The sequence below is a fragment of the Euprymna scolopes genome, chromosome 45 (genome assembly GCF_053919585.1).
Source record: "Euprymna scolopes isolate OS-2025 chromosome 45, ASM5391958v1, whole genome shotgun sequence".
Lineage (NCBI taxonomy): Eukaryota > Metazoa > Mollusca > Cephalopoda > Sepiida > Sepiolidae > Euprymna > Euprymna scolopes.
The window spans coordinates 28,158,604-28,185,435 of NC_136526.1; the positions used below are offsets into that span (position 1 = coordinate 28,158,604).

The 26,832-nt window shown below is 30.3% G+C and overlaps 1 protein-coding gene across 1 annotated transcript; it reads left to right on the forward strand.

Annotated features, from left to right (window-relative positions):
- The first annotated feature begins 62 nt into the window (after positions 1-62).
- Positions 63-20,699, forward strand: LOC145269309 (uncharacterized). Its single transcript, XM_080125010.1, has 2 exons — positions 63-195; positions 17,012-20,699. The coding sequence occupies exon 2, from the start codon at positions 17,095-17,097 to the stop codon at positions 17,974-17,976; it is 882 nt and encodes a 293-aa protein (XP_079981136.1). The 5' UTR covers positions 63-195; positions 17,012-17,094; the 3' UTR covers positions 17,977-20,699.
- The last annotated feature ends 6,133 nt before the right edge of the window (positions 20,700-26,832 follow it).

The following is a 26,832-nucleotide window of genomic DNA, read 5'->3' on the forward strand; positions in this document are numbered from 1 at the left end:
CTTTAATCTTAAAGAGATTAACACATTTATTTTCCATATCTTTTTTATTTTCTGCGGGGCTGCTTTTCTGGTCACCATTTTGAATTTTGACGAGAAACCAAATACATTCGAGCATTAAGAACTTTGCTATTTTTATCATAATTGTTTTTGCTATTCTTATTTCTGTAACGCAGATAAGAAAGTAGATTGGATAAGGTAAATATAATCTTATTTGAATTACTTTATTTTACGATTTTCTCAATTGTTTCGGTGCAACTACGCCATAATAGCGAAACACGAAAAATCGATTAAAAATGTCAATTTCAATGAAAAGCAATGATATCCACTTATGTTTTGTTACGTTTCTATTAATAACAGGACAAGGATATCATTGTTCAAACCAACATGGCCGACTGACCAAGTCTCGTTTATTCACGTTTATGTCCGAGAGTTTAAAACATTGAACAAAGGGGGACAACTCCTACCGATCCGAGGGACATAACATCTCCCTTTTTTATTTATGATAATAATGTTTGATGTCCTTCAGTATTCAAGCTATATGATCTCTCTCTCACACACATACACACACATTCTCTCTCCCTCTCTCTCTTGATATAATATCTAATTTAAAAAAGAGTTCATTTATATATATATATATATATATATATATATATATATATATATATATATATATATATATATATTATAGGTCTAGTTTGATAGGTGGTCCTGACTGACGTCCAGATCTGGTTGTTGTATACTCTTGAGAGGTGAGGTAGGGGCATGCTGTTCTGACTGTTTCTTCCCTTGGTAGATGACTGTCTTCATGGGACTCCGATGTGTGAGTCTCGACTATTTCTGGTGGTTTGGGTACGATGTGTCGTCAATTGCGTCGGATTATTGTCCCATCTTCTTTGGTCTGTAGGAACGTGGTGTATTTACCGGGTGAGTCGAGACGTTTGTCCTGAGGCGTCGGCCCATTTACAGTTCACTGGGACTAAACCCACAGTCCATTGGTGTTTCTCTGTGTGCAAGCAAAGAAAGATATGAGTTTTTTGCTTTTTTTAGCATTCTTTTCATTGTTTTTACACAGGCTTCTGCAGCTCCATTGCTTTGGGAATAGCAAGGGCTGTTTATAACATGCTGAAATCCCCAATCGTTTACAAACTTGGCAATGTCTTTTGAAGTGTATTGGCTTCCTGGGTCTGTTCTAAGGATGATAGGTCCTCCATGTTTGGCATAAATAGCTTTGCTCTGTATTATTGCACTGGAAGTCATTGATGTAAGCATGGCGATCTCTGCATATTGAGAGAAGTAGTCGACAACTATGACATAGCTGCTGCCTTTCAACTTAAACAGATCAAAGATTAGAGTGTGCCATGGTCTTGTTGGAAGCTCAGTTGTTATGAGGGGTTCAGGCGGTTGGTGTCTTAGCTCGGCGCATCTTGGATCTTGGGCAGTTTTCCACAGTCCTTTTGATTTGGTCAGATAGTCTTGGCCACTATATAGATTGGCGAGCTCTTTGTTTGCACCTGGTAATTCCCTGATGACCAGAGTGGATTTTGGTGATGATAGTCGGTCTCAGTAGTGATGGGATTATGATCCGTGTGCCATACATCAGTAATCCATTCTCGCATATGATGCTGCCGCGGTAGGCCTTATAGGGTTTAATTGATGCTGGGACATGATCTTTTGATGGCCAGCCGTTTCTTACATATTGTAAGATGTAGTTGCTGATTTCATCAGTTTTAGTGGCTTCTTCCAACTCTTTCAGACGTTTTTCTGTGGCAGGTAAAGTTTCTATCATGGTGTGGACGAACGCTGTTGATAACTCTTCTAGGTCCTTATCTTGTTTGGTGGCTCCATTGCCAGATACCGCTCTTGACAGAGCATCATCTGTATATAGTTCCTTACCAGGGACATAGTGAATTGTGTATGCATTCCTCATTAAATGTGTTCAAAACCTCTGTATCCTTGCTGGAAGTTCACTGAGGTCCTTGGTATCTAGTAGTGGCACCAGTGTTTTGTGATCTGTCTCCACTGTGAATGTAGACCAACAAGACAGTCTGAAAAGCATTCACAAGCCCATGTAATTGCGAGGGCCCCCTTTTCTATTTGAGCATAACGAGTTTCAGTTTCTGACATGGCTCGTGAAGCATAGGCGATGGGGTGTAATTTTGTCTCATCCTGTCATTGCAATAATACTGCTCCCAGCCCGTTAGATGAAGCATCGCTAGAAACCAGTCTAATTTGATGGGTTGTACAGGCATAGCACAGGTGCTGAACACAATGCTTTCTTGATGGAGCTGAATGCATCCTGTTGTGCATTGTCCCAAACAAATGAGTATTTCTGACTCAATAAATCCCTTAATGATTTAGTCATGTCTGCTAGGTTTGGAATGATGGTGGGTTTCCATCATGTTCATTGGTGTTCGGAATTTGGAGACACCAGCGAGCCTTTCCGGATCTGGTCGCAGGCCGTCAGTACTGAGTATATGTTCAAGAAATTTTACTGATGACTTGGATATTTCACATTTTTCGGAATTGAGCGTAATACCAGCAGCCTGAATTTTTTCTAGTGTGCTTTTCAGCCGGGCATCATGTTCTTGTTGATTTTTTTTCATATACTAAAACGTCATCTTGCATGCATATGGCTCCAATTTCGGTCTCTAGTACTTGTGACATGTGCCTCTGGTAGATCTCACTCGCTGACAAAATACCAAATGGGAGGCAGTTGAATTGGTATCGTCCAAGTGGAATTATAAAGGTCGTCAACGAATGGGATTCTGACGAATCTGCTGTTGGTGTCCAATTTGCTTATGATTTTTACTTCCACCAACTGAGCCAAAAGGTGGTCAACCATGGGGAGCATGTGGAGTTCACGTTTTATGCACTTATTGAGCTTTGTGAGATCTACGCATATCCTAATCGTTCTGTTTCCTTTTGGTACTACCACCATGGGGGAACACCATTCGATGGGTGTGACAATATTGCTTATGACCCCCAATTTTCCATTCTCTGGAGCTCTGCTTGTGTTTTCTCCAAGGGTAGTGATATGTGTCGTGGAGTGGATACTGAGTATGGACTTGCATTCGGATGTAAGAATATAGTCCATTGTATCCCAAATGTGCCTAGGTTTGTGAATAGGTCTGGCATTTCTTTTTTTGAGTCAAATGGTCGTTTCTGGCTGTTGATAGTATGCAGGTTTGGGTGGATAGTTACGAGCTTAAGTGCTTCGATGGTTGGCCTTCCTAACAATGGCTCTTCGAGATTGGGGATAATAGATATCCACTGTTCTGTTGAATGCTCTTCATGCGAGACAGTTGCAGTGACCACTCCAGTCACTTTGAGTGGAATACATCTTGAACCATGAAGAATTTTGTGGGTATCCCAGAGATCTGTTAGGTCTCTCCTTAACTTGTATATGTGCTCTAAAATCGCAGCCACATCCACCCCAAAGTCCAGCTTGAATTTAAGTGGTACTCCATTGATGGCGATATTGGTTCACCAAGGTTTACTCATGCTGATCTCTGATATCGTCAGAACACCAAGGTATGCATTCTGATCACTTTCACAGTCATCCAAGCTAGATTTAATTTCATGCAGCCTTCTCATGCGGCAGCACTGAGCATAGTTGCCAATCCTACCACAATTGTGGCAGGTGGCTGAAATGGCAGGACACGTGCGCCTCTGATGTTGTGTTTTGTTACCACAGCGATGGCACTTAGCCTCTGGTCTATGCTGCTGCATGCGTTCATTTTTTGTCGATTCTCATAGTGCAATTCTCACCTGGGTCTTGTCATGTGTTTACCCTGACCTTCTCTGCGAATTCTGTTGTCACTAACGTAGTGGACTGCAATATTATTGTCAGCCGGATCTTCACCAATGATGTTTTCTGGAGACCGCAGGAGATGCTGTTGTTATTTTATTGTTTCACTCTGTCATGCGCGTCTTATGGCCCCGTCCAAGGTGAAGTCTGGAATAATTTGCAGACTTAGTGATAGCTTAGGATCTGTGCACCCAACTACAATTCTGTAATGAATTAATTTCTCGTGCAGGTCTTGGAAATTGTAGTTTTTAGCTAGTGTATGGAGATTATTGATGAATGAATCAATGGACTTCCTCTTGACACCTTCAGTTGAATCTGGCCTGTTCATAAATTATGTTCGTGTTGCCTTTGAAATGGTCATTGAACTTTGCTACCACTATATTTGTTCTGGGCTTCCTCGGGTGCAAGTTTGAATGTGGCGAAAATGTCTTTGACTTTATTGCCCATACAATATATTAAGGTGTCCACCTGACAAGGACTCGGTTTTTCGTCAAGGCTGGACACTGTCCAGTAACGGTTGAACCATCATATCCATTTTTCCCATAACTTGGGTTGGTTGAACGGAAAGGGTTCTGGTGGGCTCACGTGGCTATTCATTCTGGGGTGTTCTTATGGAATTTCACTTCTTTTTTTTTTAACGGCTCTGAGGCTCGGTATTTAGTGTAAGTCTTTCCCCGTATTTTGCTCACATTTGTTTGTAAATCCCACATTCTGACACCATGTTTTATTTCGTTTCTAGTAATAACAACAGGACAAGCATATCATCGTTCAGACCAACATGGCTGACTGACCAAGTCTCGTTTATTCACGTTTATATTTGAGAGTTTACATTATAAAACATTGAACAAGGGGAGAGGGGCAACTCCCACTGATCCAAGTACTTAAATATTAACGCATTAGTTTTAAAAAAAAAAGCACACGTTTTTAATCTTTATCGTAAAAAAAACTCGCCATATTCTTTTCAAAACATGTAACATAATAACAAGGGAATTAACTCAATTATGCTAAAAACAAGGCAAATAGTTTATTTTTATGTTTATAAATGCAGAATTTATTTTTAAAAAATTGGCAATATTTACATCCCTTTAAGGATTCTCAGTTGTTTTCTTAGGCAAACATTTTATTTTTGTCTAAATGTTTTCTTGGTGAATTTTTTCAGCCTTATCGTTTTTCGTCATTTTTGGATATATTCATTGCTGTAACATGACAATTAAGAAGAGACCATTGGTTTGCCTTGAAATTCAATATTAAAATTTCGAATTTCGCTATTGCAGTGTAGTTGGACCATAGTTTCATTGCAGAAGGAAACCCTTTTGTGTAATTGTTGTAAAGTGAGAACAAAAGACACATTTACATCGAATAAATACTTTAATGAACGAATAGAAAATACTAGAGAGTACACAGCAAGGGGAGATAACACAAAATATGAGAGTTTTAATTAATATTACGACATTCTCCCCTTCTCAAAAGAATTAAAGTTATAGTATTAATTAAATTTAATTTGTCACAGTCATTGATAATGTGATGATTTTCGACGTTTGCATAAGGTTTGTCTTAGGGTCCCTGGGCATTCAGATTTAGGACGGGGTGATATTTCCTCTGGGTCCATAGGTACCATGGGGGAAGGTTTAGGTTCAGAAACAGAAAAATCAGCATCAGCATCAATGGGCATTGGAGAAGATATCTCAGGTGTTGTATTTTGTTCTTCGGTAGAAGTTGGATTAGCTAAGTTATTCTCAGCACAAGGATTGTTCGACTTCTCGATGAACTAAGGGGTCAGATTTTTAGATAGAGTCAAGTTTCCAATGGGAGCTAGGTCATGTAGAGAGACCGTAATCTCTCCATCATTAAACTGCATGTAGGCGTACTGAGGGTTTGCTTCTAAAAGTTGTACCTCATCGACCAAGGGTTCATATTTACTATGCCGAACATGATGACACAATAATACAGGTCCTGGTACAGTAAGCCCAGAGGGTAGAGAATGACCACTAAGTGACTTCCGTTGGTAGGAAAATATTTTCTCATGAGGAGTAGCATTAGTTGCAGTACACAGTAGTGATCTGATAGAATGTAATACTTTGGGAAGTATAGTCTCCAACTGTGACTCTTTGAGGTTACTAGAAGCCAATAACTTGGATATAGTTTTCCATATAATGCCATTGTATCGCTCATATTATCCATTTCCTTGAGGGTTGTAAGGAGTAGTCCGGCTAGTTGCTATGCCTAAACTTGTGAGATACTCCCGTAGGTCTTTGGATACAAATGAAGTTCCTCGATCAGAGTGGATGTATGAGGGTGTCCCAAACATTGTGAAAATTTGGAATAAACATTCGATTCCTACATTACTAGTTATATTTGCACAAGCAAAAGCAAATGGAAAACGTGAGTACTCGTCCACTACTACTAGTAGGTACCGGTTCTTAGATGTAGATGGAAGCGCTCATTTGAAATCTATGTTGAGTCTTTCCGTTGGCTGAGTAGCTTTGATAAGAGGGGTTGAGTTTGGAGAGTGGAACCTTGGTTTCCATTGTGCACATATGGGGCATTCGGCATACGCTTTCTTGATTTCTTCTATTGAATAAGGAAGATTTCGAACTTTCACAAAATGTGCCATTCATGTGATTCCCGGGTGGCAGAGAGACATATGGATATATGATAATTTAGCTTTGTTGTTGATGGCTCCACAATAAGCTCGTGAGAGTGCGTCAGCAGAAATGTTATGTCTTCCTGGCCGATACATGATATCATAATCGTAGCATCCCAATTCTATTCTCCACCTTTGAATTTTATTGTTTTTAATTTTTCCGGGTCTTTTTGAATTGAACATGTAGTTCACTGCTTCTTGGTCAGCAACTATTATGAAACGCCTGGCAGATAGGTAGTGTGACCACTTTTTGATTGCTTCCACAATAGCATATGCTTCTTTTTTGACGGAAACATGTTTGCATTCAGCATAAGAGACTTTGAATAAAAGGCAACTGGTCAACCAACTTGATTGAGAGTGGCCGTTATAGTGGTATTTGAGACATCAGTTTCAACCATTAGGGGAAGCTCTTCATTTATTGGAGCAGAGTCTTTCCAATTTCGTCTTTGATGTTATTGAAGGCCTTCTTAGATTCTGTGTTGATGGGGAAAGAGTCATTGTTAACAAGGTTTTAATTTCTCTGAGAATTTAGATATCCATTGTAAATAATATGAAAATAATCCAATGACTCGGCGCATAGCAGCCTTGCCTTTTATGAAATATATATCTAATTATGTAATTATATGTAATTATGAAATATATATCTAATTATGAAATATATATCTAATTATGTAATTATATCTAATTATGAAATATATATCTAATTATGAAATATATATCTAATTATGTAATTATATGTAATTATGAAATATATATCTTATTATGAAATATATATCTAATTATGTAATTATATGTAATTATGAAATATATATCTAATTATGAAATATATATCTAATTATGTAATTATATCTAATTATGAAATATATATCAAATTATGAAATATATATCTAATTATGTAATTATATCTAATTATGTAATTATATGTAATTATGAAATATATATCTAATTATGAAATATATATCTAATTATGTAATTATATGTAATTATGAAATATATATCTAATTATGAAATATATATCTAATTACGTAATTATATGTAATTATGAAATATATATCTAATTATGAAATATATATCTAATTATGTAATTATATCTAATTATGAAATATATATCTAATTATGTAATTATATGTAATTATGAAATATATATCAAATTATGAAATATATATCTAATTATGTAATTATATCTTATTATGTAATTATATGTAATTATGAAATATATATCTAATTATGAAATATATATCTAATTATGTAATTATATCTAATTATGAAATATATATCAAATTATGAAATATATATCTAATTATGTAATTATATCTAATTATGTAATTATATGTAATTATGAAATATATATCAAATTATGAAATATATATCTAACTATGTAATTATATCTAATTATGTAATTATATCTAATTATGAAATATATATCAAATTATGAAATATATATCTAATTATGTAATTATATCTAATTATGTAATTATATGTAATTATGAAATATATATCTAATTATGAAATATATATCTAATTATGTAATTATATCTAATTATTAAATATATATCAAATTATGTAATTATATCTAATTATGAAATATATATCAAATTATGAAATATATATCTAATTATGTAATTATATCTAATTATGAAATATATATCTAATTATGTAATTATATCTAATTATGAAATATATATCAAATTATGAAATATATATCTAATTATGTAATTATATGTAATTATGAAATATATATCTAATTATGAAATATATATCTAATTATGTAATTATATCTAATTATGAAATATATATCTAATTATGAAATATATATCTAATTATGTAATTATATGTAATTATGAAATATATATCTTATTATGAAATATATATCTAATTATGTAATTATATGTAATTATGAAATATATATCTAATTATGAAATATATATCTAATTATGTAATTATATCTAATTATGAAATATATATCAAATTATGAAATATATATCTAATTATGTAATTATATCTAATTATGTAATTATATGTAATTATGAAATATATATCTAATTATGAAATATATATCTAATTATGTAATTATATGTAATTATGAAATATATATCTAATTATGAAATATATATCTAATTACGTAATTATATGTAATTATGAAATATATATCTAATTATGAAATATATATCTAATTATGTAATTATATCTAATTATGAAATATATATCTAATTATGTAATTATATGTAATTATGAAATATATATCAAATGATGAAATATATATCTAATTATGTAATTATATCTAATTATGTAATTATATGTAATTATGAAATATATATCTAATTATGAAATATATATCTAATTATGTAATTATATCTAATTATGAAATATATATCAAATTATGAAATATATATCTAATTATGTAATTATATCTAATTATGTAATTATATGTAATTATGAAATATATATCAAATTATGAAATATATATCTAACTATGTAATTATATCTAATTATGTAATTATATCTAATTATGAAATATATATCAAATTATGAAATATATATCTAATTATGTAATTATATCTAATTATGTAATTATATGTAATTATGAAATATATATCTAATTATGAAATATATATCTAATTATGTAATTATATCTAATTATTAAATATATATCAAATTATGTAATTATATCTAATTATGAAATATATATCAAATTATGAAATATATATCTAATTATGTAATTATATGTAATTATGAAATATATATCTAATTATGTAATTATATCTAATTATGAAATATATATCTAATTATGTAATTATATCTAATTATGAAATATATATCAAATTATGAAATATATATCTAATTATGAAATATATATCAAATTATGAAATATATATCTAATTATGTAATTATATCTAATTATGTAATTATATGTAATTATGAAATATATATCTAATTATGAAATATATATCTAATTATGTAATTATATGTAATTATGAAATATATATCTAATTATGAAATATATATCTAATTATGAAATATATATCTAATTATGAAATATATATCTAATTATGTAATTATATGTAATTATGAAATATATATCTAATTATTAAATATATATCTAATTATGTAATTATATGTAATTATGAAATATATATCTAATTATGAAATATATATCTAATTATGTAATTATATCTAATTATGAAATATATATCAAATTATGTAATTATATCTAATTATGAAATATATATCAAATTATGAAATATATATCTAATTATGTAATTATATGTAATTATGAAATATATATCTAATTATGAAATATATATCTAATTATGTAATTATATCTAATTATGAAATATATATCAAATTATGAAATATATATCTAATTATGTAATTATATCTAATTATGTAATTATATGTAATTATGAAATATATATCTAATTATGAAATATATATCTAATTATGTAATTATATCTAATTATGAAATATATATCAAATTATGTAATTATATCTAATTATGAAATATATATCAAATTATGAAATATATATCTAATTATTAAATATATATCTAATTATGTAATTATATGTAATTATGAAATATATATCTAATTATGAAATATATATCTAATTATGTAATTATATCTAATTATGAAATATATATCAAATTATGAAATATATATCTAATTATGTAATTATATCTAATTATGTAATTATATGTAATTATGAAATATATATCTAATTATGAAATATATATCTAATTATGTAATTATATCTAATTATGAAATATATATCAAATTATGTAATTATATCTAATTATGAAATATATATCAAATTATGAAATATATATCTAATTATGTAATTATATGTAATTATGAAATATATATCTAATTATGTAATTATATCTAATTATGAAATATATATCTAATTATGTAATTATATCTAATTATGAAATATATATCAAATTATGAAATATATATCTAATTATGTAATTATATGTAATTATGAAATATATATCTAATTATGAAATATATATCTAATTATGTAATTATATCTAATTATGAAATATATATCAAATTATGAAATATATATGTAATTATGTAATTATATGTAATTATGAAATATATATCTAATTATGAAATATATATCTAATTATGTAATTATATCTAATTATGAAATATATATCTAATTATGAAATATATATCTAATTATGTAATTATATGTAATTATGAAATATATATCTAATTATGAAATATATATCTAATTATGTAATTATATGTAATTATGAAATATATATCTAATTATGAAATATATATCTAATTATGTAATTATATCTAATTATGAAATATATATCAAATTATGTAATTATATCTAATTATGAAATATATATCAAATTATGAAATATATATCTAATTATTAAATATATATCTAATTATGTAATTATATCTAATTATGAAATATATATCTAATTATGTAATTATATCTAACTATTCAGCATCTGGAGAGAGTTCAATAACTGATTACTACTGGTGAAGAAACTTTACCGATGGAAACTGACAAGAATCTTCACTTTTTTTCATTGTAGTTTTTTTTAGAAATGAACAAGTGCAGTTTTCTTCTTAGTCCTTTTTCCTTTTTCCTTTCGTTGAATTGAAAATATATGTGCACAGCTCCCCAGTTCTTGAAACACCTTGCTTTTATGCATCTAATGTGCATAAAAATGATTGGAATCATATTATGTTATGATTGGCATTTTGATTTTTTTTGTTAAGCAGCTGGAATCTACAAAATGTGGCGTTTCTGAACTTAATCATTTTTGTACTCATGATGATTAAATCTGGTGACCTCAGAAGAAAATTAAATTGCGACATTATACTGAGATATGTGTAGAATAGGGGACTTATATTGTTTGATATGGAGGGTTGAACATGCCCTAAAAGGAGGGATGAACCTGAAAGTGAATATTGAAAATTATGTGAATTCTGACTTTAAGGGCAATTTTTTCTTTGGGCCTACTAACAACCAACCCAAATAGATGTGAGACTCTGTTGTTGGGCTAGACTCAGCTGGGGACAGGGTCATGCAGATAGCTGAAAATCAGTCTATTTTTTATTAGTTTGCCTTCAATTCCCTCTCTTTTTCATACATTTTAGTTTTCTGTTTTTGTTCTGTCAGAATTAAAATTTTAAAATACAATCTAGCACCAACAAGTTCAGCAGCACAAGCATTAATGACAGGTTTATAAAAGAAGATGCATGGTTTATAAAAGAAGATGCATGGTTTATAAAAGAAGATGCAGGTTTATAAAAGAAGATGCATGGTTTATAAAAGAAGATGCATGGTTTATAAAAGAAGATGCATGGTTTATAAAAGAAGATGCATGGTTGTATACTATTGAAACATCTGCAATCATAATGTATCAGCTTGACTTGCTGAACTCCGTTAGGATTTACTAAACTGTAGGAAGCAATAAAAATGGATGTAAGGTCACAGAGTTTAGATAAATTGGTAATTTCTGTTGAATTTCAAACGTGAGAATTAATGACAGTCTGAATTCAAACAGAAGATGAACATCTGTATAACATTAATTCTAACACAACACAATTAAAGTTATTACATAAATACATGTAGAACAGAATCATAAATACCTGTAGAACAGAATCATAAATACCTGTAGAACAGAATCATAAATACATGTAGAACAGAATCATAAATACATGTAGAACAGAATCATAAATACATGTAGAACAGAATCATAAATACATGTAGAACAGAATCATAAATACCTGTAGAACAGAATCATAAATACATGTAGAACAGAATCATAAATACATGTAGAACAGAATCATAAATACATGTAGAACAGAATCATAAATACATGTAGAACAGAATCATAAATACCTGTAGAACAGAATCATAAATACATGTAGAACAGAATCATAAATACATGTAGAACAGAATCATAAATACATGTAGAACAGAATCATAAATACATGTAGAACAGAATCATAAATACCTGTAGAACAGAATCATAAATACATGTAGAACAGAATCATAAATACCTGTAGAACAGAATCATAAATACCCGTAGAGCAGAATCATAAATACATGTAGAACAGAATCATAAATACATGTACAACAGAATCATAAATACATGTAGAACAGAATCATAAATACATGTAGAACAGAATCATAAATACCTGTAGAACAGAATCATAAATACATGTAGAACAGAATCATAAATACATGTAGAACAGAATCATAAATACATGTAGAACAGCATCATAAATACCTGTAGAACAGAATCATAAATACATGTAGAACAGAATCATAAATACCTGTAGAACAGAATCATAAATACCTGTAGAACAGCATCATAAATACCTGTAGAACAGAATCATAAATACATGTAGAACAGAATCATAAATACATGTAGAACAGAAGAAGGCCAAGTAAAACATTGCAGGAAATAATAAACATGGACATGGGATAAAGACGAAATCAGTGATATGTTACTTTGGAAGTAAAGCTGTTCAACACATGGCAGCATGGAAATTGTTTGTTAAATGAATCTGATGATGATTTTCAAATGTTTGCATATATTCCAGTGTTTTTCTTATGTCGATATAGTCTAGATTTGTAAAACCATCTCCCATATTTCTTAAACAAGATTTTTATCTTTAATATATGAATAATATAGCAATAAATTTGAAGGTTTTTTTTTTTTTCGTTTTTTTGACAAATTCCAATTTTACAATCTGATAAGGTGGATTGATTTCTCCAAAATGCAGTGATGCTTTTGTAATATTCAGATTTTTTTTATATCCATTTGGACTCTTATCAGAATAAGTTACATAGCTTTTCATGGCCATTTTTTTGCAATACATTGATATATGATTTTTTGCAATATATTGATATATGATTTTTTTTACAATTCATTGATATATGATTTTTTTACATTATATTGATATATGATTTTTTTGCATTATATTGATATATGATTTTTTTTCAATACATTGATATATGATTTTTTTGCAATACATTGATATATGATTTTTTTGCAATATATTGATATATGATTTTTTTGCAATATATCGATATAGAATATTTTTGCAATATATTGATATATGATTTTTTTTGCAATATATTGATATAGGATTTTTTTTGCAATATATTGATATAGGATTTTTTTTTGCAATATATTGATATAGGATTTTTTTTTGCAGTATATTGATATAGAATTTTTTTTTTGCAGTATATTGATATAGGATTTTTTTTGCAATATATTGATATATGATTTTTTTGCAATATATTGATATATGATTTTTTTGCAATATATTGATATATGATTTTTTTGCAATATATTGATATATGATTTTTTTTCAATATATTGATATATGATTTTTTTTGCAATATATTGATATATGATTCTTGTGCAATATATTGATATATGATTTTTTTGCAATATATTGATATATGATTTTTTTGCAATATCTAGATATATGATTTTTTTGCAATATATTGATATATGTTTTTTTGCAATATATTGATTTGATTTTTTTTGCAATATATTGATATATGATTCTTGTGCAATATATTGATATGTGATTTTTTTGCAATATATTGATATATGATTTTTTTGCAATATATTGATATATGATTCTTGTGCAATATATTGATATATGATTTTTGCAATATATTGATATATGATTTTTTGCAACAAATTGATATGATTTTTTTGCAATATATTGATATGATTCTTTTGCAATATATTGATATATAATTTTTTTGCAATATATTGATATAGTATTTTTTTGCAATATATTGATATATCATCTTTTTGCAATATATTGATATATGATTTTTTTTCAATATACTATTATATGATTTTTTTTACAATATATTGATATATGATTTTTTTGCAATATATTGATATATGATTTTTTTTTGCAATATATTGATATGATTTTTTTGCAATATATTGATATATCATCTTTTTGCAATATATTGATATATTATTTTTTTGCAATATATTGATATATTATTTTTTTTACAATATATTGATATATGATTTTTTTGCAATGTATTTATATATGATTTTATTTTGCAATATATTGATATGATTTTTTTGCAATATATTGATATGTGATTTTATTTTGCAATATATTGATATGATTTTTTTGCAATATATTGATATATGATTTTTTTGTAATATATTGATATATGATTTTTTTTTCAATATATTGATATATGATTTTTTTGCACTATATTGATATATGATTCTTTTGCAATATATTGATATATGATTTTTTTGCAATATATTGATATATGATTTTTTTGCAATATATTAATATATGATTTTTTTGCATTATATTGATATATGATTTTTTTTCAATACATTGATATATGATTTTTTTGCAATACATTGATATATGATTTTTTGCAATATATTGATATATGATTTTTTTGCAATATATCGATATAGAATATTTTTGCAATATATTGATATATGATTTTTTTGCAATATATTGATATAGGATTTTTTTTTGCAATATATGGATATAGGATTTTTTTTGCAATATATTGATATAGGATTTTTTTTGCAGTATATTGATATAGGATTTTTTTTGCAGTATATTGATATAGAATTTTATTTTGCAATATATTGTGATAGGAATTTTTTTTTGCAATGTATTGATATATGATTTTTTTGCAATATATTGATATATGAATTTTTTGCAATATATTGATATATGATTTTTTTGCAATATATTGATATATGATTTTTTTTTCAATATATTGATATATGATTTTTTTGCACTATATTGATATATGATTCTTATGCAATATATTGATATAGTATTTTTTTGCAATATATTGATATATGATTTTTTTGCAATATATTGATATATTATTTTTTTGCAATATATTGATATATTATTTTTTTGCAATATATTGATATATGATTTTTTTTTGCAATATATTGATATATGATTTTTTTGCAATATATTGATATATGATTTTTTTGCAATATCTTGATATATGATTTTTTTGCAATATTTGATATATGATTTTTTTGCAATATCTAGATATATGATTTTTTTGCAATATATTGATATATGATTTTTTTGCAATATATTGATATATGATTTTTGTCAATATATGGATATATGATTTTTTTGCCATATATTGATATAGTATTTTTTGCAATATATTGATATAGTATTTTTTTGCAATATATTGATATAGTATTTTTTTGCAATATCTAGATATATGATTTTTTTGCAATATATTGATATGTGATTTTTTTGCAATATATTGATATTTGATTTTTTTGCAATATATTGATATATGATTTTTTTGCAATATATTGATATATGATTTTTTTGCAATATATTGATATGTGATGTTTTTGCAATATATTGATATAAGATTTTTTACAATATATTGATATATGATTTTTTTGCGATATATTGATATGTGATTTTTTTGCAATATATTGATATATGATTTTTTTGCAATATATTGATATATGATTTTTTTGCAATACATTGATATATGATTTTTTGCAATATATTGATATATGATTTTTTTGCAATATATTGATATATGATTTTTTTGCAATATATTGATATATGATTTTTTTGCAATATATTGATATGTGATTTTTTTGCAATATATTGATATATGATTTTTTTGCAATATATTGATATATTAACTATAAAAATAAATGTCACCAGTGAGAAACACATAAACGCAGAAGAATTGCTCTCTCTATTAAAGATTTTGAAAAAGAATGACAAAAAATCAAATTTATGTATTGATATAATCTATAAGTTTACTACATTATTTTATGTCCGAGTTTCTTTTTAAGATTTATTTGATAATGAAATATCTTGTTCAATTGCATGGTTATTGGAAAAATGAATATTCTCTACTGAGAAATCTTAATCATCAACTAAGTGTTAATTAGCATTTGCATGATATCACATTTCTGTTAAATAATATATCTTGTTTATTCACTGGATTGGATCAGTATTATCATATCGTTTCTCTTATGATAATATCTGAATTTTATGTAGCACCTGTGTTTGTCGTCCTATAAATGAAGAGAGGAAAACTGACTTTATTATACGCATCAATTAGAATATTTTCTATCTAAAATATTGACCAGAACCCAACATACTTTGTACAGCGCATTTTATGCAACATTTTATGCAACATTTTAGTTTACCTTAATTCATAAAACATTAAACAAGTATGTTTTATATTTTCATAAATAAGTATGTTTTATATTTTCATAAAACATTAAACAAGTATTTTATAATTATTTTCTTTATTGCTACATACAACTGTAAGAAAACCTATCATCATCATCATCTGAGTATGCAGGGGTACTTGTAAGTTTGATATTACCTTGACACTTCATCCTTCAAAGGAAGTTAGTTCAGCTCACTTAGGGTGAATATCATTTGTCATGAAACATTAAACATGTATGTCATTCAATTATATCATTCATAATGAAATGTTTTCTGTATCAAATTGAAAATGGTTCTATTCAAAAATATCTTGTATATTCACAGATTAGAAAATCGAATTTACTGCTGAGGAACTGTAATCATCAGACAAAAGTGGATCTTCATTTTTACAATTTAAGAATATAAGAATGGAGTCACGTGACAAACTGCAGCCATACTCCTGTGAAATATGTGATTTATCATTTGTAAGCAATGCTGTGTTAAAAAAACATGGACGAACGCATAGCGGAGAAAAACGTTATTCTTGCCAAGTGTGTGAGTTGGCATTTTCTGAATATTTTCGCTTAAAAAAACACATGCGAACACACACTGGCGAAAAACCTTATTGTTGTCAAGTATGTGGAGAAGCATTTTCGCAAGATGCTTATTTAAAAATCCATATTCGAACACACACAGGAGAGAAACCATATTCATGTTCGATATGTGAAACTGCATTCTCGCATGATTCTTCATTAGCGAAACACATGCGTAAACACACTGGGGAAAAACCATATTCGTGTAGTGCATGCGGACGTGCATTCTCAGATAATTCGTCATTGAAACGACACATTCGAACACACACTGGTGAGAAATCTCATTCATGTGATGTATGCGGGCGTGCATTTTCAGAGTCTTCACTCTTAAAAAAACACATTCGATCACACACAGGAGAAAAACCTTATTCCTGTCAAATATGCAATGCTTCGTTTTCACAAGATTCGTCGTTAAAAAAACACCTGCGATCACATACAGGTGAGAAACCATATTTTTGTACGGTATGTGCATCATCGTATTCAAGCAGTTCCGCCTTAAAAGATCATTTTCGTAAACACACGGGAGAAAAACCTTTTTCTTGTCATATCTGTGCATCTGCATTCTCACGCAAATATTCGTTACAGATACACATGCATACACACACACGTGAAAAACCTTATTCGTGCAATGTCTGTGGATATGCATTCTCAGAGAATGCGCATTTAAAAAGACACATGAAAACTCACAAAGAAGCTGGGTTCCCTCTATCGAGCTAGAAGACTACACCTGAGAATATCCTGTATTCGCCCATGCATGGAGTATTGTTGCCACATCTGGGCTGATGCATCTACCACTAGCCTCTCTCTATTGCATAGGGCCCAAAAAAGAGCTTTCAGTCTGATAGATTCCACTTTATCAACTAAGCTTCAACCTCTGTCCCATCACCGCAATGTTGCCTCTCTGTGCTTGTTTTACAAATATTTTGATGGAATGTGTTCTGATGAACTCGTACTTGTGTCACCTCAACATACATATCCCTAACAAACCTGCTTAACAACAAAATTTCACCCCTTCACTGTTGAGGTCCCCAAATGCCGGAAAGTCTTCTACTCTAATAGTTTCTTCCCTCGAACAACTAGACTTTAGAATTCCTTTCCTGCTACCTGCTTCCCTGGCTGTACTGATATGCAGAAGTTTAAATGTAACATAAACCAACATCTTGTTAATCTTTCCTGCGCATGGTCTCAAATAGTAACCTCTTACGTCCAAGTGAGAATAGGCCTTGTTAATAATGTGAATAAAAAAAAAGAATTATAAAAGTCATACACCATCCACTATGACAAGGATCGACACCCTATGGCCTGTAGGTTGGATCCGACCCACGAAGGAATTTTGACCAGCCTGTAAACTTGATTACCAATGACTATTTTCAATATGAAAGACAAGGCTTTTCAATTCAAAAGGCTTGCTGTTATCTTCCACTGAAGCAGAATTCTTTATATTATATCTGAAAGAACAATTTCAAAACTCAATTACCTCCATTTTTTACATAAAATATAAAAAAAATAAAGCACAAACTGAGAGCCAATTTAACCAACCAACTGACACTGAGCAAGGATATCTTCCAGGCAACAATGTTATTTTAGTCAGCGTTCTATTTCATGCCTCAACTAGCTATACTTGTATGAATATGTATGCGTTCTGTTTTTGGTACAATTTTCAATAACTATTTCAAAGATATGCGTCATAATTTCATCCATTTATATTTGGAGTTTTTTTTCACTTTCAAATTTCGATTTTCTTGGAGGAAAAATAATTTTTGTTGGATGTTTTTTTTATTTTTAGATTTTCTTTTGTTTTTTTTCTTTTAGATTTTCTTTTGTTTTTCTAACTATGTTTATTTAATAATAATACAACGGTCCTCAGGATCAAATGAGTTGCTGATTCCTGCACTATGATTATGCAATTCCTATAGCTACATACCTAGAAAATAGAATTATTGGACATGATAGAGTGATATGTGACAAGAAGGAGAAAGAAGCAACCTTAGTAGAAGTCAGTGTCCCCAAATGATGCTGGATTAAACAAAGCTGAGAGGAAAAGATAACAAAATATCAAGTTCTTATGATGATGACATGAAAAGAAACTGGAATCTTAGGAAGATCTCTATCATTTTAATAATTATAGAAGAAAAAAAATGAAAAACTATCTAGCAGTGAACCAAGAGATTCAAACAATTGCACTTAAAGGGATGTTCAGAATCTTAAAAATATCTTTTAGTTGAAATATATGAGATAGCAGGTGAATATTTGGCAGCAAATAAGGTACCCAATCCCCTGTTTGAATAAACTGATAAGAAAATTAAAAAAAACATGATCATGGAACAAGAAGTAAAAGGACGTAGCATGTATGTATAATTTATAACTTTATTCTTGGTTTAGCCACCAGCTGAAGTTGTGTGCCGGAATGTGATGCTTGGATCCAGCATGTGAGAGATTAGAAGGTGGATGGGGTCCAGTGGCACTCATCGGCCCTAACAGGTAGGACATAACATGTCAAGCGCCCCCTCCACACCATTTATAAAGTAATTATAAAAACACATGAGAAAACTCAAGTGAAAAACTGATGCAAATAATTTTACTGAAGACTAGTCAGAATCCTTAATATCACTTTCAGATGGAATGTCATAATAAATGTCTGGCATTTATAAGGAAGCCTTGTTCCCATTCTAATTAAAAACGATTAAACAATCAACAGAAAAGGCGGGTTCAAGTATGTTAATTTGCAGTAAAATAGAAAATATACTTATGGTTATAATTTTTAAGTTTCAAAATATAGTATAAAAGAAATTTTCCAAAAATAAAATCCACTTATAAAATGAATTTGATATGATTATTTGCTAAATTTTTTAAAATTAAAGATATCCCAGCCAATATATTTTATCATTTGTAAATAATTTTTTAAAAAGTTACAAGTAAATTATTTGCCAAAAAGAAAAGAAATATCTGTGGAATATTGTTTTTTTTAAATTAAGATTGGTTTGCAATTTCCAATATCAGATATGACAGCTCTGGTTTGTCATCTATATACTGAAAACCAACTTTCACTAGACAGTGCCTAAACTTCAACTCCCACCATCCATATAATGTCAAGAAAGGAATCGTCTGTTGCCTACAACACCAAGCAAAAGCAATTCAGTTCAATCGTAAAAGTGATATTCTCCTGAGATAGTAGTTCAAACAACCAATCCTCATCTCAAAATTCAGAGATGTTGTTTTTAATATTGGAAATAAATAGCAAAATTAAAAAGAAATATCAAAATTGTTGTTTTTAATATTGGAAATAAATAGCAAAATTAAAAAGAAATATCAAAATTGTTTGTTAATATAGCAAATAAAACTAATTCTACAAAACCAACATCATTGTATCTAAGTTTCTATTAGATAAAAAAGAAGCATATTTAGTTCATAAATAAGTAATAAACTATTTTATTTAAAAACTCTCTTTTTATGTTTTATTCATATAGGGTGGGGCATAAGTCCTGTTACAAAATTTTTTACCTATCTTTTTATGATAATTCTAAAATAAATTTACTATTTTATTGTCAGTATATTATAATGTTATATATGGTTTCTTGTTTTTCAGAAACAAAAGATACTAATTTTAAACAATGTTTAATTGAAAACAAGATTTATCATAGATCAACATGAGAAGAGCCTGCATCTACCAGAAATATTCAAGTTATGGAAAAACCTCAAAATCCAAAGAATTTTTATAAAAAAAGATGATTCATACCTGGAAACTTTGAAAGATAAACAACGGGCCATCTCCACACCTCCAGAACATCTAAACTTATCAAAAATATTGGGGAAAAAATCAAACGAAATCCAAGAAGATCCAGAAGACAAATGACAAAGGAAGCAGTATGTGAAGACTATGTCAAAGTGACCTACAGATGTCATGCTATATACTCCAAAAGTGACCTACAGATGTCACGCTATATACTCCAAAAGTGACAACTTCTCTCTGCATCCACAATTGCATAGACTCATCAGAAGTCGACTCTTGTTAAACCTCAAAATCAGGGAGAATACGCTAAAAAAAATCATCCTTATGTACAATTATTCTCACTTCCACAATCATCAAAACAATAAAGTTATTGCGAGAAATTGTGAGGCAGTATCTGGAATTCCAGGAAAGATGTTGAGAATGTTAAAACCAGCATTTCTCAGATAGGAAAATCTCCGCTTGTTTTTTCCCCTTAAAGGATCAAGATGAACAAAGAACGTTACATTGAGGACATTGTTGAGGGTGCACTGACTCCATAGTGTAATTCTGTGTTTGGTGATGAAGTTTGGACTCTCCAACAAAATAGTGCGACAATCCAAATTGCTCATTTAACACAACAGTGGTATTGAGACAACTTTTAGTTCTGGATCAGCAAAGAAGAATGGCCTCTATCATCACCTGATTTTAACGTTCTTGATTATTCTTTGTGGTCAATCCTAGAAAGTGGAGTCTGCTCTACTCTATATCAAAATATTGAAGCTTTAAAGACAAAATCGAACAAATGCTAGGAGAGAATACCCTTAGATGCTGTATGTTGCTATAAGTGAAACTGGAATAGGGCCGACCACTTCCCTAGATGAGTTCATAATTAATGGATACTCCAATTTAACAGCTAAATCTGACACCCAAGATCGCCATGGGCATGGAATATGTGCCTACATTAAGGATGGCTTCCCGTGTGACAGGGATATCTCTAGAAAAGATCCTAATTTACCCTATATGTGCTTCAGGGTTGCACTTGCTAACACCACTGCATTTATATTTGCCCTCTATAGGCCCCACAACAGCGGAGTTACTATCTTTAAGAGCATATCTGAGAAAATAGACCACATACTGTCTTCACATCCCTCGGCTAACATCCACATCTGTGGTGACTTCAACGTCCATAACGTGGAATGGCTGACCCATTCAAATAAGACAGATGATGAGGGGAGGTTTTGTCATGATTTTGCCATTGCTTATGACCGCACTCAGATTGTTCGCGAACCCACCCATGTGCCCGATACACCCGATCAATATGCAAGCCTCCTAGACCTTTTTCTCTCAACTTCGCCTGAGCTATGTTCATGTTCCATTCATTCTCCTCTAGGATCCTCCGACCACTCCATTGTATCAGTTAAGATAAAAACGAAATGTAAGAAGCCCCCAGATGTACCCCTCCACCGTACTGTATACCGATATTCTATGGCTGACTGGGATAGCTTCCGTACATTCATATCTGATTTACCTCTGCACTCCATGTTTAAAAAGGAAGTGTCCTCTATAGTATCAGATCTGACCGAATGGTTAATTGTAGGCATAGACCAATTCATACCATCTAAAAAATTCCAACAAATACCTAACAGCCAGCCATGGTTCTCTCCAGAATGTGCTGCTGCTATCGCGCACAGAAATCACTTTTTCCATAGCTACCAACGTAATAGATGCACTGAGACTAAAGCTGCTTTCAGGTCTGCCAGCAGCCACTGTAAAAGAGTAATAAAAAATGCAAGAGAGCTATATGCCTAGTCTGTTAAATCCAAAGTAGCTGATCAGCGGCTTGGATCCCACCAGTTTTGGCAAATAACAAATAGGATCCTGAACAGAAGTGTGCATTCTATCCCAACCATTATCAATGGACCAGAGGTCATCTCGTCAGCGTCAGACAAGGCCAAACTATTTACAAAGAACTTTGCAGCTAATTCTACCCTATGCAACGAAGGCCATCAACTCCCCATATTTCCTTCTATAACACAGAACAAGCTAGGTAACATACAAATATCCGTGCATGAGGTCGCCAAGCTAATAAAAAACCTAGATTCCAGTAAAGCAACTGGCCCTGATGGCATCCCAATTACAGTGTTAAAAAAGCTTCAACCAGAACTTGCTCCCATACTTACGAAACTAAGCGCTGCCTTAAGGAGAAGTGCTTTCCGACCCCCTGGAAGACCTCATCAGTTTGCCCTGTATTTAAGAATTCAGGTGATAAGTCCTCTCCCTCTCAGTACAGACCAATAAGTCTCTTGTGTGTTATGAGTAAGTTGCTGGAATCCATATTAAATAGAGAAATAGTCAACCACCTCAGCAGGAATAACCTTCTTAGTGACACACAATATGGTTTCCGCTCTGCAAGATCTACCGCAGATGTGCTGACGGTTATATCCCACAGGATTAGCGAATCTCTTGACAAAGGCTTCCTTTCTAGGGCAATTGCTCTTGACATATCAAAGGCCTTCGACAAGGTATGGCATAAGGGTCTACTTCACAAGATTTCCAGCTACGGTATAACTGGAAATGTTTTCTCAATCATTAAATCATTTCTCTCCGATAGGTTCATAAGAGTAGTGGTAGATGGACAAAAATCGGAGGCCTGCAATATAAATGCTGGAGTCCCTCAGGGGTCAATCCTGGGCCCAACTCTCTTCCTGATCTATATCAATGACCTCCCTAAACACATACTTAAATCATTCGTTGACATCTATGCTGATGACAAAACCATCTATGGCAACACATCAAAGGCTGTAAATGACAAAGTTCTCTCTAATTCTCTCTCCTCTGATCTCGAGCGCGTGGTTCAGTGGGGGAAGATGTGGCTGGTTACCTTTAATGCATCCAAAACCAAACTCCTATCCTTACATCATCAATGCTCTGATCCCCATCTGGCATCAATTGTGATGGATGGCTCTCGTCTGGGTGAGCCCCCATGTTTTGAGAAGCTTCTGGGTTTGACCTTTACTCCTGATCTGAAATGGAACACGTACATCAAGTCTGTTGCCAAGGTCGCTGGAAAGATGGTGGGATCCTTCTACCGCTCCAGAAGATATCTCACTACTGATGCAATTCTCTATCTATATAAAAGCCAAGTACGTCCAAGGATGGAATACTGTTGCCATATCTGGGCAGGAGCTGCCAAAAACAGCCTATCATGCCTTGACAGAGTACAAAATAGACTTCGTGGTTTAGTGGGGGATGCCCTTTTCTCTACCCTGCAACCTCTCTCCCACAGAAGAGACGTTGCGAGCCTATCCTTGTTTTATCGTTATTTTCATGGCAGGTGCTCGTCTGAACTCCAATCCCTGGTCCCCCCTCGCCAATCTTTCACGAAAAACACCCATCTAGCTGAATCCACTGTGAAAAATTTCCCCCACTCTATATCTGTGCCTAAATCAAAACGTGGATTCCATGAACAAAGCTTCTTTCTTAGAACTGCACACCTGTGGAACTCTGTTCCGTCTGCCTGCTTCCCTCCGGACTACAACTTGGATGTCTTCAAGTCCAATGTTAACAAATTCCTAATGAACCGCCCCCCTAATTAAACACTTCATCAAATCTTCACACTAACGTAATGTACTTGCAATAACCCTTATCCCTGAGTGGCTTCCGGGCCTTGATAAGTGGTGACCACTGTGTAAAAAAAAAAGATGACTTCCCCTAAAGACTTTGTACTTAAAGCGTCAGAAAAGCATTTTGAATAATACTCATGCCATATTGTTCCTTCAGTATGTGCTAATCATTTTCTGTGATTGCGTCGCATAATAAATTATTTTCTTGGGAAAAATCTGAGTTTTATTTTGTAACAGTATTTATGCCCCGCCCTGTTTATATATTGTGTTTATATTGAATTTTTTTTATTTGGTTGGGATTACTATATTACTATATAAATATTAATATTTATATTTACGTTTACATTTGCTTTTATCAGGTGAACTTTTCATTCCTATGGCCTGATTTATTTCCTATATATATATATAGATGAGATATATATATATATATAAATTATTTTTAGAATATGATAAAAAGGGAAAAAAAATAACATGCATTTTTCAATAAAATCTTAACTATATTGATTGAAAATTTGGTATTAATTTAATAAAGGAAGTCTTCATTTCTATGCTTATATGTTGAATGTCTGTGATGGTTAAATATACTTATGTATGGATGTATATTTCTCAATGCATGTGTTGTATGTATATTTATAAACTTTTCATATATGTATTGATATCTGTATGCATTTGTGTGGAGCCTGTATGTTTACAAGGAATATTGTGGCTTTGCAGACGGTTTCTAATCAAAACAATTACAAAAATGTGATTAGCAAAACTATCTTACAGAAGTGCACATGATTCTTGAGCCATAACTGCCTCTCATCATTGCCCACAGAAATAGGCATATCAGCCATAACTCTTATACTAAAATATAATATTGTAGCTCAACTGAGCTGAAGTCAAATATATTTTATTCGCTTACTTGAAGATTGTGTGTTCCTATGCTATGTGTGAATGTCCTTAATTAAATTTGTGTGTTTTATGTATGGTTTCTCATTCTGCCCGACAATAAGATGTGTGTTTTTCCTTGCAATTCAGTTGGCATGTTAGTTCAATAAGGTTTCATTCTTCACATTGACACATTTACAATCCAGTAATCTATAGTATCTTGTCTAAAAAGGATTAGAAAGCATTTGGGAGGAAACTTTTCTTTTTTTTTTGAAGGGAAGAAAAATTAAGGTTTAGATTGATCCTAAAAATATATTGAATGAATCACATGTAAAGATGAGATTTGAATGAATCACATGTACAGATGAGATTTGAATGGATCGCATGTAAAGATGAGATTTGAATGGATCGCATGTAAAGATGAGATTTGAATGAATCACATGTAAAGATGAGAGTTGAATGAATCACATGTAAAGATGAGATTTGAATTAATCACATGTAAAGATGTGATTTGAATGAATCACATGTAAAGATGAGATTTGAATTAATCACATGTAAAAATGAGATTTGAATTAATCACATGTAAAGATGAGATTTGAATGAATCACATGTACAGATGAGATTTGAATGAATCACATGTAAAGATGAGATTTGAATTAATCACATGTAAAGATGAGATTTGAATGAATCACATGTAAAGATGAGATTTGAATTAATGACATGTAAGGATTATATTTTAATTAATCACATGTAAAGGTGAGATTTGAATAAATCACATGTAAAGATGAGATTTGAATGAATCACATGTAAAGATGAGATTTGAATGAATCACATGTAAAGATGAGATTTGAATGAATCACATGTAAAGATGAGATTTGAATGAATCGCATGTAAAAATGAGATTTGAATGAATCACATGTAAAGATGAGATTTGAATGAATCACATGTAAAGATGAGATTTGAATGAATCACATGTAAAGATGAGATTTGAATGAATCACATGTACAGATGAGATTTGAATGAATCACATGTAAAGATGAGATTTGAATGGATCGCATGTAAAGATGAGATTTGAATGAATCACATGTAAAGATGAGATTTGAATGAATCACATGTACAGATGAGATTTGAATGAATCACATGTAAAGATGAGATTTGAATGAATCACATGTAAAGATGAGATTGTAATGGATCGCATGTAAAGATGAGATTTGAATGAATCACATGTAAAGATCAGATTTGAATGAATCACATGTAAAGATGAGATTTGAATGAATCACATGTAAAGATGAGATTTGAATGAATCACATGTAAAGATGAGATTTGAATGGATCGCATGTAAAAATGAGATTTGAATGAATCACATGTAAA

Excerpts from the sequence above, each read along its gene's own strand:
- LOC145269309 (XM_080125010.1), top strand. The coding sequence starts at position 17,095 with ATGGAGTCACGTGACAAACTGCAGCCATACTCCTGTGAAATATGTGAT.